The sequence below is a fragment of the Macaca fascicularis genome, chromosome 3 (genome assembly GCF_037993035.2).
Source record: "Macaca fascicularis isolate 582-1 chromosome 3, T2T-MFA8v1.1".
Lineage (NCBI taxonomy): Eukaryota > Metazoa > Chordata > Mammalia > Primates > Cercopithecidae > Macaca > Macaca fascicularis.
In genome coordinates this window covers 124,630,434-124,643,887 of record NC_088377.1, presented here as the reverse complement: position 1 = coordinate 124,643,887, position 13,454 = coordinate 124,630,434, and the positions used below count along the sequence as shown (strand labels likewise).

Genomic DNA, 13,454 nt, shown 5'->3' with positions numbered 1-13,454 from the left:
GAGACTTAAAGGCAGAGTGCAATAGGAGCCATTAAGGTAGTTGGAAAATCCAGTCCCCAGCATCATGTGTATGGGTGGAAAGAGGGTGGTGTTAATTGTCAGCTCTCTGCCAAGTGGGTGGGATGTGTTACCTCTCTCAAAATGGGAAGTGTGGAACAGGAAGGATATGTTTAAAAATATACAGTGCAGACGACAACATGGTGTAGAAAGTATTAATAATATAACATTCAATCTTTCAAAAGGGAGTTGGCTCATTATGATAGTCCTCTAAATTAAACTTTTAGTGGGAATCGGATGGACATGGCATCCCCTACAGCAATTCTATGCCAAGGCCTAATGAAAAATACTGACCATTATTACATCTACAATTTGATTTCAAACACAACTGAATTTTGGAAAATAATTATGAAAAACTACAGGGGAGAAAAGGGAGTCATCGCTAACAGAAACATTTATGTCTGTATCAACAAAATCTTCTACCATGAAGCAAATTTGCAGTAAACTTCATTTGTTCTGTGTATCTACTCAACTAAAATTTAAAGAGCATTTATGTGAGACTATATTAAGTGCTGTTGAAAGAGAAACGCTAAGTTGTGTAGAAGAGACCCTTCCATTGAAGATTTTGTTTTGTTTTGTTTTGTTTGGAACCACTTCCTAAGTGACTATGGGCAAATTATTCAGAATCTTGGTGCTTTTCTTCATATATGAAATGTACATGATAACGTTACCTATCTCAGGGTTGTTGTGAAGACTAACACATATAAATAGCTGAGAACAATGTCTGGTACATATAAGCATCAGTTATTAAGGGGATGTAAGGCAACTTCCATATAAGTGGTAGCATGGCTCAGTAATTAATAAATAAATAAATAAATTTGATTACTTGATTATCACATGCTAATCTTCAGCTCAACCCTGCAGGGATTCTTTCCACTTTACAGAACAGGAAAACCGTTAACAGGCTGTTCTGAAACTTAACACACAACTAATAAGTGGTCTAATTATGAGTCAAACCTTAACATCAGAACTCATGCACTTTCCAAAATATCATGCAAGAAACCCAAGAGTCCAGAAACCTAGATTCTAGCTCTGTATATGCCTCCTATTACCCATTGCAATCCTGGGCCCTTTTACTTCCTTACTGTGAGACTGTTTTCTGTTTGACAAAATGTTTACAATAAATAGGCCTCTCCTCCCTGCTTCACAGGGTGGGTCACTGTGAAGGTCAAATGAGAGAAATCTATAAATCGTAAAATTTCAAGTAATAAGTTTTTTCATCTGCCTGACTAATCTCCTTTCCTACTTCGGATGTATTTTATCATCCTGATGCCAAATACCAATTTTCAGGTACCCAATCCTTAACAACAACTACCAAATTTTGATATTTAATTAAGGAAAAAACACTGGATAACTACAAATAACCCATTAAAGCCTCTGCTCAACTCCTCTGAGGTTTCAAAATTATACCTCAACAATTTAAAATCATCACATCAAGTGGACATCATTCAGGCCATCAGTTAGTAGTGTCAGTAATCTGACAATGTTAGGGTGACCATATCCTGTAACCACAGACCAAAATACTGAGAAAATGCACATCAAAATACTTCTTAGCATGTTACAACATTAACATGGCTGCTTGTCCTTCATTATATTTATAAAAATACCACTCATCCATTCAAAACTTTTATACTTTCCAAAGTTATTTGGTGTTCCTTATTCCATTTGATCATCTAGCAGTTCTGTTAGGCAGGCAAGGTAGGTTTATGCTTGTCTTATGTTCAAAATCATTTTGAAGTATAACTTGTATTTCAGGCCACCAACCCCTATTTTGGTGTCTGCACTGCAATGTTACATACATTTTACATTTGAAATTACTCAACATTACAAATTGATTATAGTTCTTAGTAATAACATTTACATTTGAAAATATTCCTAAAAAATATCCCGTACATTTAAGTCATCACAAAGAATCCTTTACAAATCAAATTAAATCTCTCATTCACAAAAGTAGATGTGGCAACAGCTATCACTCTGTGAAAACTCAGTTGTACTAAATAAGCCTGCTATGTAGTACCTCAAAATATGCACTTGTTGATAAAGTATCTTCAGCCCACTTCCTCAATTTTAATAGAAGATACCATTCTTAGAACTGTGATTAAACTACTTTGGACTTTAAGTACCAATAACACACTAACAACCATTAATAATAATATTAATGGCTCAGGAACTAAGTAAATTACAGCAATTTAAAATGATTAATATTTTTAAAACACAGGTTTTGAAAGGTCACCTTATAAATGTCAGCAAATGTTGCCTAAGCTATCAAAATACTAAAGCGATTAAGGTTCAACATGATGTAAAAGAAATTCCTTACAAAACAGAAGTAACAATTAATTGATGTGGTTTAAGAAAAGTACTGAATTGGGAATCAGGTTAAATCTACTCCAGATCATTTAACTTGAGCCTCACTCAGTTAACATTAAAAAAAAAAAAGTTTCATAATATGCAATTTTACCATCTATATATAATAAGGTTTTGGAAAATCATGAGAATAAAATTGATTAGAGGCAAAAGATTAAGACTTCTGAACCAAACCAAGATTATATCAAAACATTTATTTTTTGTGTTACAAAAACACAAATAAATCCAAGCAGATAATGAAATAAACACATTTTTTTTTAGTGTCCCATCCTGGGTTTTCTATGTCCTAGAATTTATTAAGCAGGTCAAGTTCAGGCTACTTCAACACTTCTTCTGGATGCTATGAAGTCTCCATCTTATAACCATGTTTCTCTAGTTCAGCTCTACGATAAAACAGAAAGAACATCACCAGGCATTCTTTAATAACATTCTTTCAGAAATAATACAGTAAATAAATAAATAAATGAGCTTGAGACATCAGTTTACAATATCACTGAATAGTTTTATTTTTGTCTCTGAAGAAAAAACTACATAAGAAAATTGGATATGAGTCAATATAATACTTAAAATTTTGCTTTTCCCATTAGTTAACTTATATTTTATCTTCCTTAATTGTCTTATAACTCTATTTGTAGAAGAAATGTGAAGGAGTTACTGCTATCCTTCAAATACTTTCCAAATGCCATATGAATGTTCTGTTCCTAATATTTAAACATAAGTTTTGAGACTCATTAACCTCAGGCAAAGTACACATCACTATCAAACCAGATTTTATAATGATCATTACAGGTATTATTGTATTACTGTTGTATATGCAGAAAGAATAAACAGATTGCTTTCCATATTGACATATATCTATTGCTCTAACCAAAATATATACATATATATTAGTAATCAAATTTAAAAGTGTGTGAAAATTTTCTGCATTAACCATATATGTAAAATAAATACAAAAAATAAGTCATGGAATATTAAACAAGACTTCACTTTCCTGATTTTAAGTATGAATGAAAATCCCAAAAGTTTATACTAGCATGAATATACAAACATAAAGATACTTTTTTTATAATTTCAAATAATTTGTCCAATCTAAAGATAAATCATATATTGAGAATGTCATCTGCAATTGTTGATCTGCCTTAAATAAAATATTTGTACAAAATGTTTAGCTATGTCATCAACTTCAAACTATTTAAACTACCATTCAAAATATCACCACAATTTATTTGCCACAATTCAGATAAAAGTTTATGACAAAATTATTAGATGGCTAAGCCATGATAAAACACTGAGTAAATTTAAAGTACGATTAATATGCTTTACATCATTACATCCAGTAAGACAGACATTTCTTCTCAAGTAAATTTGGCTTAGACATCACCACACTATTCCAATGCAAACACATGACGGGAATAATGTATAGTATTTAGTATTCATTTCTCAAAACTCTTTTGCTTTCCTAAAATTTTTAGTTATTTAGAATACAAACAGTGAGCTAATTTCCATAAATTATATCAAGGCCACAGATTGTTCAAATGAATCATCCTTGTCTTCTGCTAGGGTATAGTATGGGCTGGTGGTATACACACTGGATTAAGAGTCAAGAGCTCAGTGCAAGTCTCTGACTCTGGCCCTTCCTTTGCTAACAAATTGCTTCCTTTGGGCCCTTCCCCTACCCCTCAGGAAACTGGAGATTATAGTATCAAGGCCACAGATTGTTCAAATGAATCATCCTTGTCTTCTGCTAGGGTACAGTATGGGCTGGTGGTATACACACTGGATTAGGAGTCAAGAGCTCAGTGCAAGTCTCTGACTCTGGCCCTTCCTTTGCTAACAAATTGCTTCCTTTGGGCCCTTCCCCCACCCCTCAGGAAACTGGAGATTATAGTATCTGCCCTTCATTTATAACAACTTATCTCCATTGTTTTGAGAGCTAAACGAGAGAAAGTTATACAAATGTAATGTAGTATACATTAAAATAAGAATCAAGGCTGAAAGGAAAAGCTAAAAGATTCTATTTCTGATGATCACAGAAAATTCAAATGTTTCATACAAAAACTCTTGTTGCCAATCTTTAGGGAATGTGGTAACTGTCTTTGAATTTTATCTCATGCTAAAATTTTACACTTTACTCTGTAGAATATTCACTTTAACAGCAGGCAAGAAAAACAAACAAATGAACAAAAAAAACCCAAAGTTCAACCTACAATTTAAGTAACAAGTATACCAAATCTGTCCTTCAGGTTTGTGTCTATTGGCCTTCCTAATGGGAGGTGGCTGGTCACCAAGTGCCTGTATAAATTGTTTACGAACACAAACGAGATGATAAAATGCTTCTCTATCAGCTAAATTCTTAGAGAAGATGAAAGATTCTTTGCTAGAATTTAAAAAACCAAAAGAAAAAAATTGAGGCCACCAAGTACAAAACAAAAACACTAATAATCATGAGGCTGCTGAATGGAAAAATCAACAAAGACAAAAACAGAAAACCCCAACACAACTGTAATATCATACAACACACACAGTGAACATACACCATCTGAAACAAAAACAGCAGCAGTCTTTGTGCAACAAAATAAGAAAAAAGACTAAAGGCCACTAGTAGGTTTGAAAAGTCCTCTTACTATCCAAGAAACTACTCAGCTTTATGACAATGGCTATATCAGATTTGGCAAATAAGGAACTATACTGGCTTTTTTTTTTTTTTTGAGACAGAGTCTCGCTCTGTCGCCCAGGCTGGAGTGCAGTGGCGTGATCTCGGCTCATTGCAAGCTCCGCCTCCGGGGTTCACACCATTCTCCTGCCTCAGCCTCCCGAGTAGCTGGGAGGGACTACAGGCGCCCGCCACCACGCCCAGCTAATTTTTTTGTATTTTTAGTAGAGATGGGGTTTCACCCTGTTGGCCAGGATGGTCTCAATCTCCTGACCTCGTGATCCACCCGCCTTGGCCTCCCAAAGTGCTGGGATTACAGGCGTGAGCCACCACGCCTGGCCTATACTGGCTTCTTAGAGTTTTTATGTAAGACATGAAATAGGGTTGAGAAAATCATACTACTACCTATTTCTCCTAATATATAAAGAAACAAACGATATCAGAAGCCGCAAAAACAGAATGACTTCAAGTTACCTGGAAGTACAAACTGGCCTTATTCTTTCTACTTCTATCTGTTAAAGGTAATTACACGGAAAGAGAAAGCAGAATGCGGAAAGTGGGTGGCCTGCTACATGGATAGTTTTTATTTAACACACAACATAGTCTAAGCACTTAACACATATTAAATCACTTAAATCTTATAATAACCCTAGCAGTAAAGCACTAATTATCATCTGAATTTTATGTGTGAGAAAAGTAGGTCACAGAAAGGCTAAGTGACTTGCCCAAGGTTCATATGGCTAAAGAGGAGGCAGATCTTGGGTTGGAACCCTGGCAGTCTGATTCACACTCGAGTCTGAGATGCCGCTCCACTGTTAAATAGGATTAGGACGAAATAACATCAGAAAACAGTAAACCCCATTCTTTACCATGGCTTATGATACTGTGTTAAGGGTTTCCATGTACTTTACAGAAAAGATTAGGAAGAATAACTTTGTGTGAGTTTTTTAATCAAGATAAGTTTTTTAAAGCAAGGATTGTCGGAGGCTGTGTTATTCAATATGGTAGTCATACATGGCTATTTTAATTAAATAAAACAAAAAATTCAGTCCCTTAGCTGCACTAGCCATATTTCATGTGCTCAATAGCCAAATGTAACTGGATTGCTTGTATACAGCAGCTTCTCAAACATTTCCATCACTACAGTAAGTTCTATTTGACACCACTGGCAATGTAGCAGCAATCTTAGTGAGGAAAACACTCATGACTCAAAGGGGGAATTAAAAGAAAAATCTTATTCACTAATGGAGGCATCAAGATTTATAACCTCAGGCAAAAAACAACCACCAAAAACAACAAAAATAGATTGATATACCTACAGAAATCCACAAACCTAAAGGCAGAAACACAACAGAGTACATAACAGCACTGTGGGGGTGTACTATAAAAACAGTAAGCCACAAAAATATAATGTTCTATTTCTAAACCAAGAAAAAGGCAACATGTAATGATGTGAAATCTAATTATCAATACATTTACTACCGAAAGTTTCTTGGTAAAAATTATAGTATTCAATAATGTATCAATTAGTTTTAAGAGGAAAGTACTAATGAAAGACACAAAAGAAACAAAAGTTCAAAGGAATTTGACTATTTTGAATGTCAAAGGAAGAAAACTTATTTAGCCTCAATTTAAAAATGTCAAAAACATACCAGGGAAAAAACTCTGACATGTGATTAAGAACACAGAGTAGGGATCAACAGCCATTTGGGAGACCTGAAAATAGTCTAATAGCATAACGATGCTAAGGAGGAACAAAAGGGAATGCATATTTTTCAAAAGCTAGTAGGGTGTTCTCTAACATGGCTCATTTTTTGTTTTTGTTTTTGTTTTGTTTTTTGTTTTTTGAGACGGAGTCTCGCTCTGTCGCCCAGGCTGGAGTGCAGTGGCGCGATCTCGGCTCACTGCAAGCTCCGCCTCCCGGTTCCCGCCATTCTCCTGCCTCAGCCTCCGGAGTAGCTGGGACTACAGGCGCTGCCACCACGCCCGGCTAGTTTTTTGTATTTTTAGTAGAGACGGGGTTTCACCGTGTTAGCCAGGATGGTCTCGATCTCCTGACCTTGTGATCCGCCCGCCTCGGCCTCCCAAAGTGCTGGATTACAGGCGTGAGCCACCGCGCCTGGCTATGGCTCATTTTTTGAAGGAAATAAAACAAAGACAAATGTAAAAAGAAAGTGCATGAGCTTGTACACATAGAATTAATCTGATCCTCGAAATAAACTGAAATCTGTAAAAAGAAGAGAAGGGGCTTTTAAGAGCCATATATTGATCATGAAGAATGAAAAAGAGCAGGTCCAATGCTTGGAACAGATGATGTAACATTAACAGATTTTTTTTAAAAAGCAGGATTATTGTTCAACGGCTATCATTTTATCTTGTCCATAAAACTATAAAAGGAAAAACAACATTATTAAGACAAAATTGAAAACTTATTAAGACGGGTAAGATAACTGCATTAAAGCAGTTTAAAATCTCAAGGCTCTGGATAATTACATCTCAGGGTACTGGAAGAACCAAAAGATGTCAAAAATCAGTCAGCAATATTTGAGAAATGGAAATAAAAAATTGTAGAAGTATCAGTATAACAGTGAAAGGTAAATTGTGCTATTTCTAAAAAGGAGAATAAAGTAAACGGGTAAAATTATTATCAGTCTCCAGCAAAATTCTTAATGTCTTTAAAATATAGAGCCAATAAAAACAATGCAGTGTAGGAGCTGGTGCTAGTGCATCACTATTAGAAATCAAAGTTTAAAAATGTATTATAAACTTTTCTGTTTGTACAAGCTTATTAGACTAGTAAATTAGAAGACTGGAATACATACATCTTCTATATCTTTACTTGAGCAAAGTATATGACAGTCTATTTATTCTTGCAGCCAAGACAGATAAATACAGGCTGAATCAAAATAAAATTAGGAGGGAAAAAAGTCTCTTCAACAAATGGTGCTGGAAGGACTAGACATCTATATGCAGAAAAATGAGCTGAAGCCCTATTTCATAACATATACAAAAATTAACCCAAAGCAAAGACTGACATGTAAGAGCAAAAACTATAAAACTCTTAGAAGAAAACAGAGATAAATCTTCACTACCTTGAATTTGCCAATGAATTATTAAACATGACACCGAAAGCACAAATAACAAAAGAAAAAATAGATTAAAATATGGCTATAATTTAAAACAAAAAAAGAAAAATAAGTTTTGGCAAGCATGTGGAGAGACTGAAACCTTCACACCCTGCTAGTACGAATGCTAGTAAGGACATAAATTGTTCAACTGCTGTAGAAAACAGTTTGACAGTTCCTCAAAAAGTTAAATACAGAACTAACAAATGATCCAACAATTCCACTTCTGTTTATATATATATAATTTTTTTTCAAAAGAATTGAAAACAGGTACTCAAATATATGTACATGTATGTTCATAGCAGCATATTGACAATAGGTAAAAGGTGGAAACAGTCTGAATGTCCATCAACTGATGAATGTATAAAACGTGGCAAATCCATATAGTATTATAAATTGGAATACAATATACAATATGGAACATGTACATGGAATATTATTCAGTCATAAAAAGGAATGAAGTACTGACGCATGGTACAACGCGAATGAACCTTGAAAACATTACACTAAGTGAAAAAAGATACCCACGCAAGGTCACAATATTATATGATTTCATTTATATGAAGCATCCAGAATAGGCCAATCCTTAGAGATAGAAAGCAGATCAGCAGCAGCCAGGGATTAAGGGAAGAAAGAGCGTGGAATGACTGCTTAGTAAGTACTGTTTCCTTTTGGGATGCTGAAAATACTGGAACTAAATAGAGATGTTGGTTGCACAATATTGAGGATGTACTAGAAGCCAATGAACTGTACACTTTTAAATGCTTAATTTTATGTTATATGAATTTTACCTCAATAAATAAACGAAGTCAGGTAGATTTATATATGAATATGACAGTACATTCTCACAACCCCAATCTCCATTCCAGTTTGAGAATCACCAGTCTATTAGGTCCCAGCACTTTATGATTCTAATTTCTGCTGAGTTATTTGATATTGGTAGGAAATTAACATTGACAGAATTAAATTCCCAAGGATAAGAAATGGCAAATATGCTTCTATTTTACTACCTTTATAAAAGACCAGAAAGAATAAAATTTGTAGGCAATTACTCAAAGTGTTCATGTTTAGAATCACAGGAGATGAAGACAATATGTCTTACTTTACACAGTTCAAAAACCTATTTCAAAGATTAAGTAGCTTTTAAGAGGTTAATTATCTACGTAAATCACATATTCCATGCTTATAATTAATACTGAACTACAATAAAAATCTGGCTTAAAACTTACCGTAACTGATTAGAAAAGTCATCCTCTACATTGTCATCATCCCAATTATCCTCCCAGACATGTGCATCTTCATCTTCATCTAAGCCAGCCCAGTCTAAAAATAGAAACAGATGCTGTCTAAATATTTCTCATACATTATTTCCACAATTACAAAAACTTTGAAAAGCTTGCTACTGAACACTCACAATTCAAAAACAGCTAAAACCGTATCTATGAAAAACGGTATCTTCCTTAAATCTGAGTTTATGCTGTCTAGTTCTCTCAATTCTTGAGTTTGCAGATAATCTGAAACAGAAGTTAATACAAAAAATCCCACCAGCCATGAAAACTTGTAATTTCAGGAGGAGATTTACTTTACTGATTTTTCTTTGTACTCATTTTTGGAAGGTCTACTTCACAATCTTTCAAAACACAACACAAAACAACCCTAAAGCAAGTTGAGTGGCAGGAAGATACCAGTGTGAAATTTAAAACTGCAAAACACAAGGATAACTTATATACAAATATTTAAAAGTAGACCAAACTGTAAGCCACCACTAGTATCTGCCTAATAAGAAAACGTAAATATGCATAAAGAAGAATATTGTAGTTTTTAGTTTTCTAGATTTTCTTCCTCTCTTTGGTAGTGGTAGAGGGGAGGTTGAGACTGAGATTTCAGCTTTTGTTTAGAATGGTGAGAAAGTACATATGTATTACCACTATTCTCTAACCTCAAATCTCAAGCTCTAAATATGCTATGTGGGTTGAGCCTGGAAATAGAAATTATCTATTTTATAGTTATTTTAAGGAGTCTTTATAAAGATATCTAATGGAGTTTTATGTTACAAAAAATAATTTAAATAAAGACTAGATACTACGTTCTTAAGGGGGTGACATAACTCAAAATCACAACAGAACTGTTTCAAGGTTCTAAGACAACAAGCAGATTTTTCTACTCAGCTTGAACCACTTCCAACTAACCAGTTTCCTAAACTGTTTAAAGTAGGTCACTTCCATCTGCACTGGTCCCTAAAAAGGAAATAATCATGTGTCAAAAGATTCAAGCCAGAAATATAAAATAATATTTGACACTTTTCTGCTAACCTTGTAAGTCTTTGAAAAATACTGTAGAGTCTTATCTTTTAAAGCAACTATCTTTTAAGAAACAAATTTTTTCATCTAATTATGATTTGATTCAAAATGTTAATTTCAATAGCTATTAAGTGATGTCTTCAAGTTGACTTTACTTCTTTTAACTAATTAGAGAGGGGAAAAAATATTTAAGAATGGTAAAATTTTTTTTTTTTTTTGGAGACAAGAGTCTCGCACTGTCGCCCAGGCTGGAGTGCAGTGACCCGATCTTGGCTCACTGCAAGCTCCACCTCCTGGGTTCATGCCATTCTCCTGCCTCAGCCTCCCGAGTAGCTGGGACTACAGGCGTCCGCCACCACAACTGGCTAACTTTTTTGTATTTTTAGTAGAGATGGGGTTTCACCATGTTAGCCAGGATGGTCTCGTTCTCCTGACCTCATGATCTGCCCGCCTCAGCCTCCCAAAGTACTGGGATTACAGGCGTGAGCCACCGCGCCCGGCCAATTTTTTTAGTTTATAAAGTTAAACTCTAATGATCATTTACAACAAAGATAAAGCATCTCTCCTTCCTCTAATAACCATCTCATGCTATTTTAATGGCAGGGAAAGGAAAGGAAAAAGTAGAGATAAAGTCCCAGGAAAAAGGAACGGGCTCATGAGGAGGGGGAAAAAGAATACTGTGAGCAACATTTTAGGTAGAACATATAAAAAAGATTCATAACAATAGCTCTATATTTCTTTGGTATTACTATACAGTACTTCATAGTTATGACACTACTGAGTGAACAAAGATGAAAGAGCTGGCCAAATTCTTCGTTAATTATCTGATAAATCTAGATAAACTCTGTAGCCTTAATACCGTTATCCTAAGCAGTAAGAAGCACTGATGTCTATGTAATAGCATATCATCCTTCCAATTATCATAGATGAGGAATCTGAGAAATAGCCTCTTTCCTATTACAACTTATTAAGCAGTTAAAATTAATACGAGCACTATTAAGAAAAACAGTGCTAACACTGACAAACCAGAATCTATAATCTATTTTAGATAGATATTTTAAAGAGTTTATTAACTTGGATTATGTACTTAACTATATTACATAAAAAACTTATGTGATAGTAGGTGTAATGCCCCAAAATAGTATTTCCAACACTTACAAATTCTCTATACTATACATACATGTTACAATATATGTAAGTTACAATACATACAAACTCTACTCAATGTATAACATGAAAAAGCTGCAACTATTGTAATCTCTGGGTTTAGCTGACATTTTCTTGGATCTCTGAATTATGCTTTAATTTTCAACTCTAACACTACACTGACAATCAAGCAATTGTAATCACTCAGTTTTAAAGGGTTAACTCCAGAAATAATTTTTAAAAGGACAAAATATAACCAAACAATGATATACCCATGATACCTGATATGATACCTCATGTCTAATGCCATCCTTCAATATGCGGATGGCCTTATAAAGCATACACTTTACCTTAAACACTAAATGCATTGCCAGAATTGTGATTAATTATGTAAATAACCACAGCTGTATTTACTTCAATGTGTATGCCTCCAGATGTGTATTGGTTAAAAAAAAAAAAACCTACATTTTAAAAAGTCAGAATTGGAAATAACCAGTAACAGATGCCTAATATGTAAGTTTCTAGCAATTCTTATTTTAGACGTTGTCCCAAATTGGGCTTTCTTCACTTTGGCTAGTTGAGAATTACATCTGTGACTAGCTTTAAATTTAAAAAATCTGAGCTATCCAAGATCTCACACACACTTCACCTAAGTATCACCTTGACATTTAAGTACAAAAAGAATTTTCTCTCAACTTAGAAAATTCTTTTAATACTTACTTTCCCCTACTCTGCAACATACATTTCAAAATTTCTGAAAGGCATGAAATACAGCATTTTTGAGAAAAGTAAAAAGGAAATTCCACTCATACTAAATAGGGTTGCAAATGTTCTATTCTACACCAATTTCAAGAGCATCAAATTCTTATTCCATAACAATAAAGGTATTCTGAATACAAACAACCTAATCTCCAAACAAGTTTCTTCAAATACAAAACATGCAAGTATATACAGAACATTACATGAAAAGAAAAATACTCAATTGAATGTTCACCATCATAGGTGTGTGTAAAAGAAGAGCAATACTTACAAACAGCATCATTATACTCATGAGTATGATAATGAAGCCGCACCATATCTAGTGATTCTGAGATAAATTTACAAGTGCTCCTGCTGAGGGAGTATGAAACAAATTAGTTTTTTTCTAAATTTCACTTCTGTAGGTTATCATAATGCAAACACGCGTATACCCCGCAGATCTAATGTCTAGTCAGTGACTGAGAAATCAATACCTAGCACTGCACCACTTTACTACTATATTTTCTCTAACAAGGACCAAAAATGTTAGTGAAGAAACAAACAAAAAACAATTCATAAACAATGTTTTTATCACCAGGCTGTTGGTGAGCTTTCAGTTATTTGTGGCAAAGAGTCTGAAACAAAGGATCAAAATAACTTCACAATCATTCATAACTACTCTTACATTTTTTAAAAAGGAAATCCAAACCCAATTATTTTCATCAAGAATTTAAAAAGATGTAAGTCTGACAGAATGGTTCCACTTCATTGGTTCTCTTTGCTGATTTGTGATTTTTTTTTATACTTTAAGTTCTGGAATATATGTGCAGAACGTGCAGGTTTGTTACATAGGTATACATGTGCCACAGTGGTTTGCTGCACCCATCAACCCATCATCTAGGTTTTAAGTCCCACATGGATTAGGTACTTCTCCTAATGCCATTCCTCCCCTTGCCTCCCACCCCCTGACAGGCCCAAGTGTGTGATGTTCCCCTCCCTGTGTCCATGTGTTCTCATTGTTCAACTTCCACTTATGAGTGAGAACATGTGGTGCTTGGTTTTCTGTTCCTG

The 13,454-nt window shown here is 34.4% G+C and overlaps 1 protein-coding gene across 3 annotated transcripts in view; it reads right to left on the bottom strand.

The window, feature by feature from the left end:
• The window catches only part of SEM1 (SEM1 26S proteasome subunit), a 90,112-nt gene that overhangs the window by 65,328 nt on the left and 11,330 nt on the right, over nt 1–13,454 (bottom strand). Inside the window, exons 2-3 of one of the 3 annotated variants that reach the window (XM_005550156.3) lie at nt 9,429–9,522; nt 2,601–2,804 (exon numbers count right to left, since the gene is read on the bottom strand). The exons of 1 other annotated variant lie outside the window; for it this stretch is intronic. In XM_005550156.3, coding sequence (XP_005550213.1) covers nt 2,762–2,804; nt 9,429–9,522 — 137 coding nt within the window. In that variant the 3' untranslated portion in view covers nt 2,601–2,761. Of the gene's footprint in view, nt 1–2,600; nt 2,805–9,428; nt 9,523–13,454 lie in introns of those variants that run through there. One more of the 3 variants, XM_065542303.1, reaches the window with a different exon arrangement.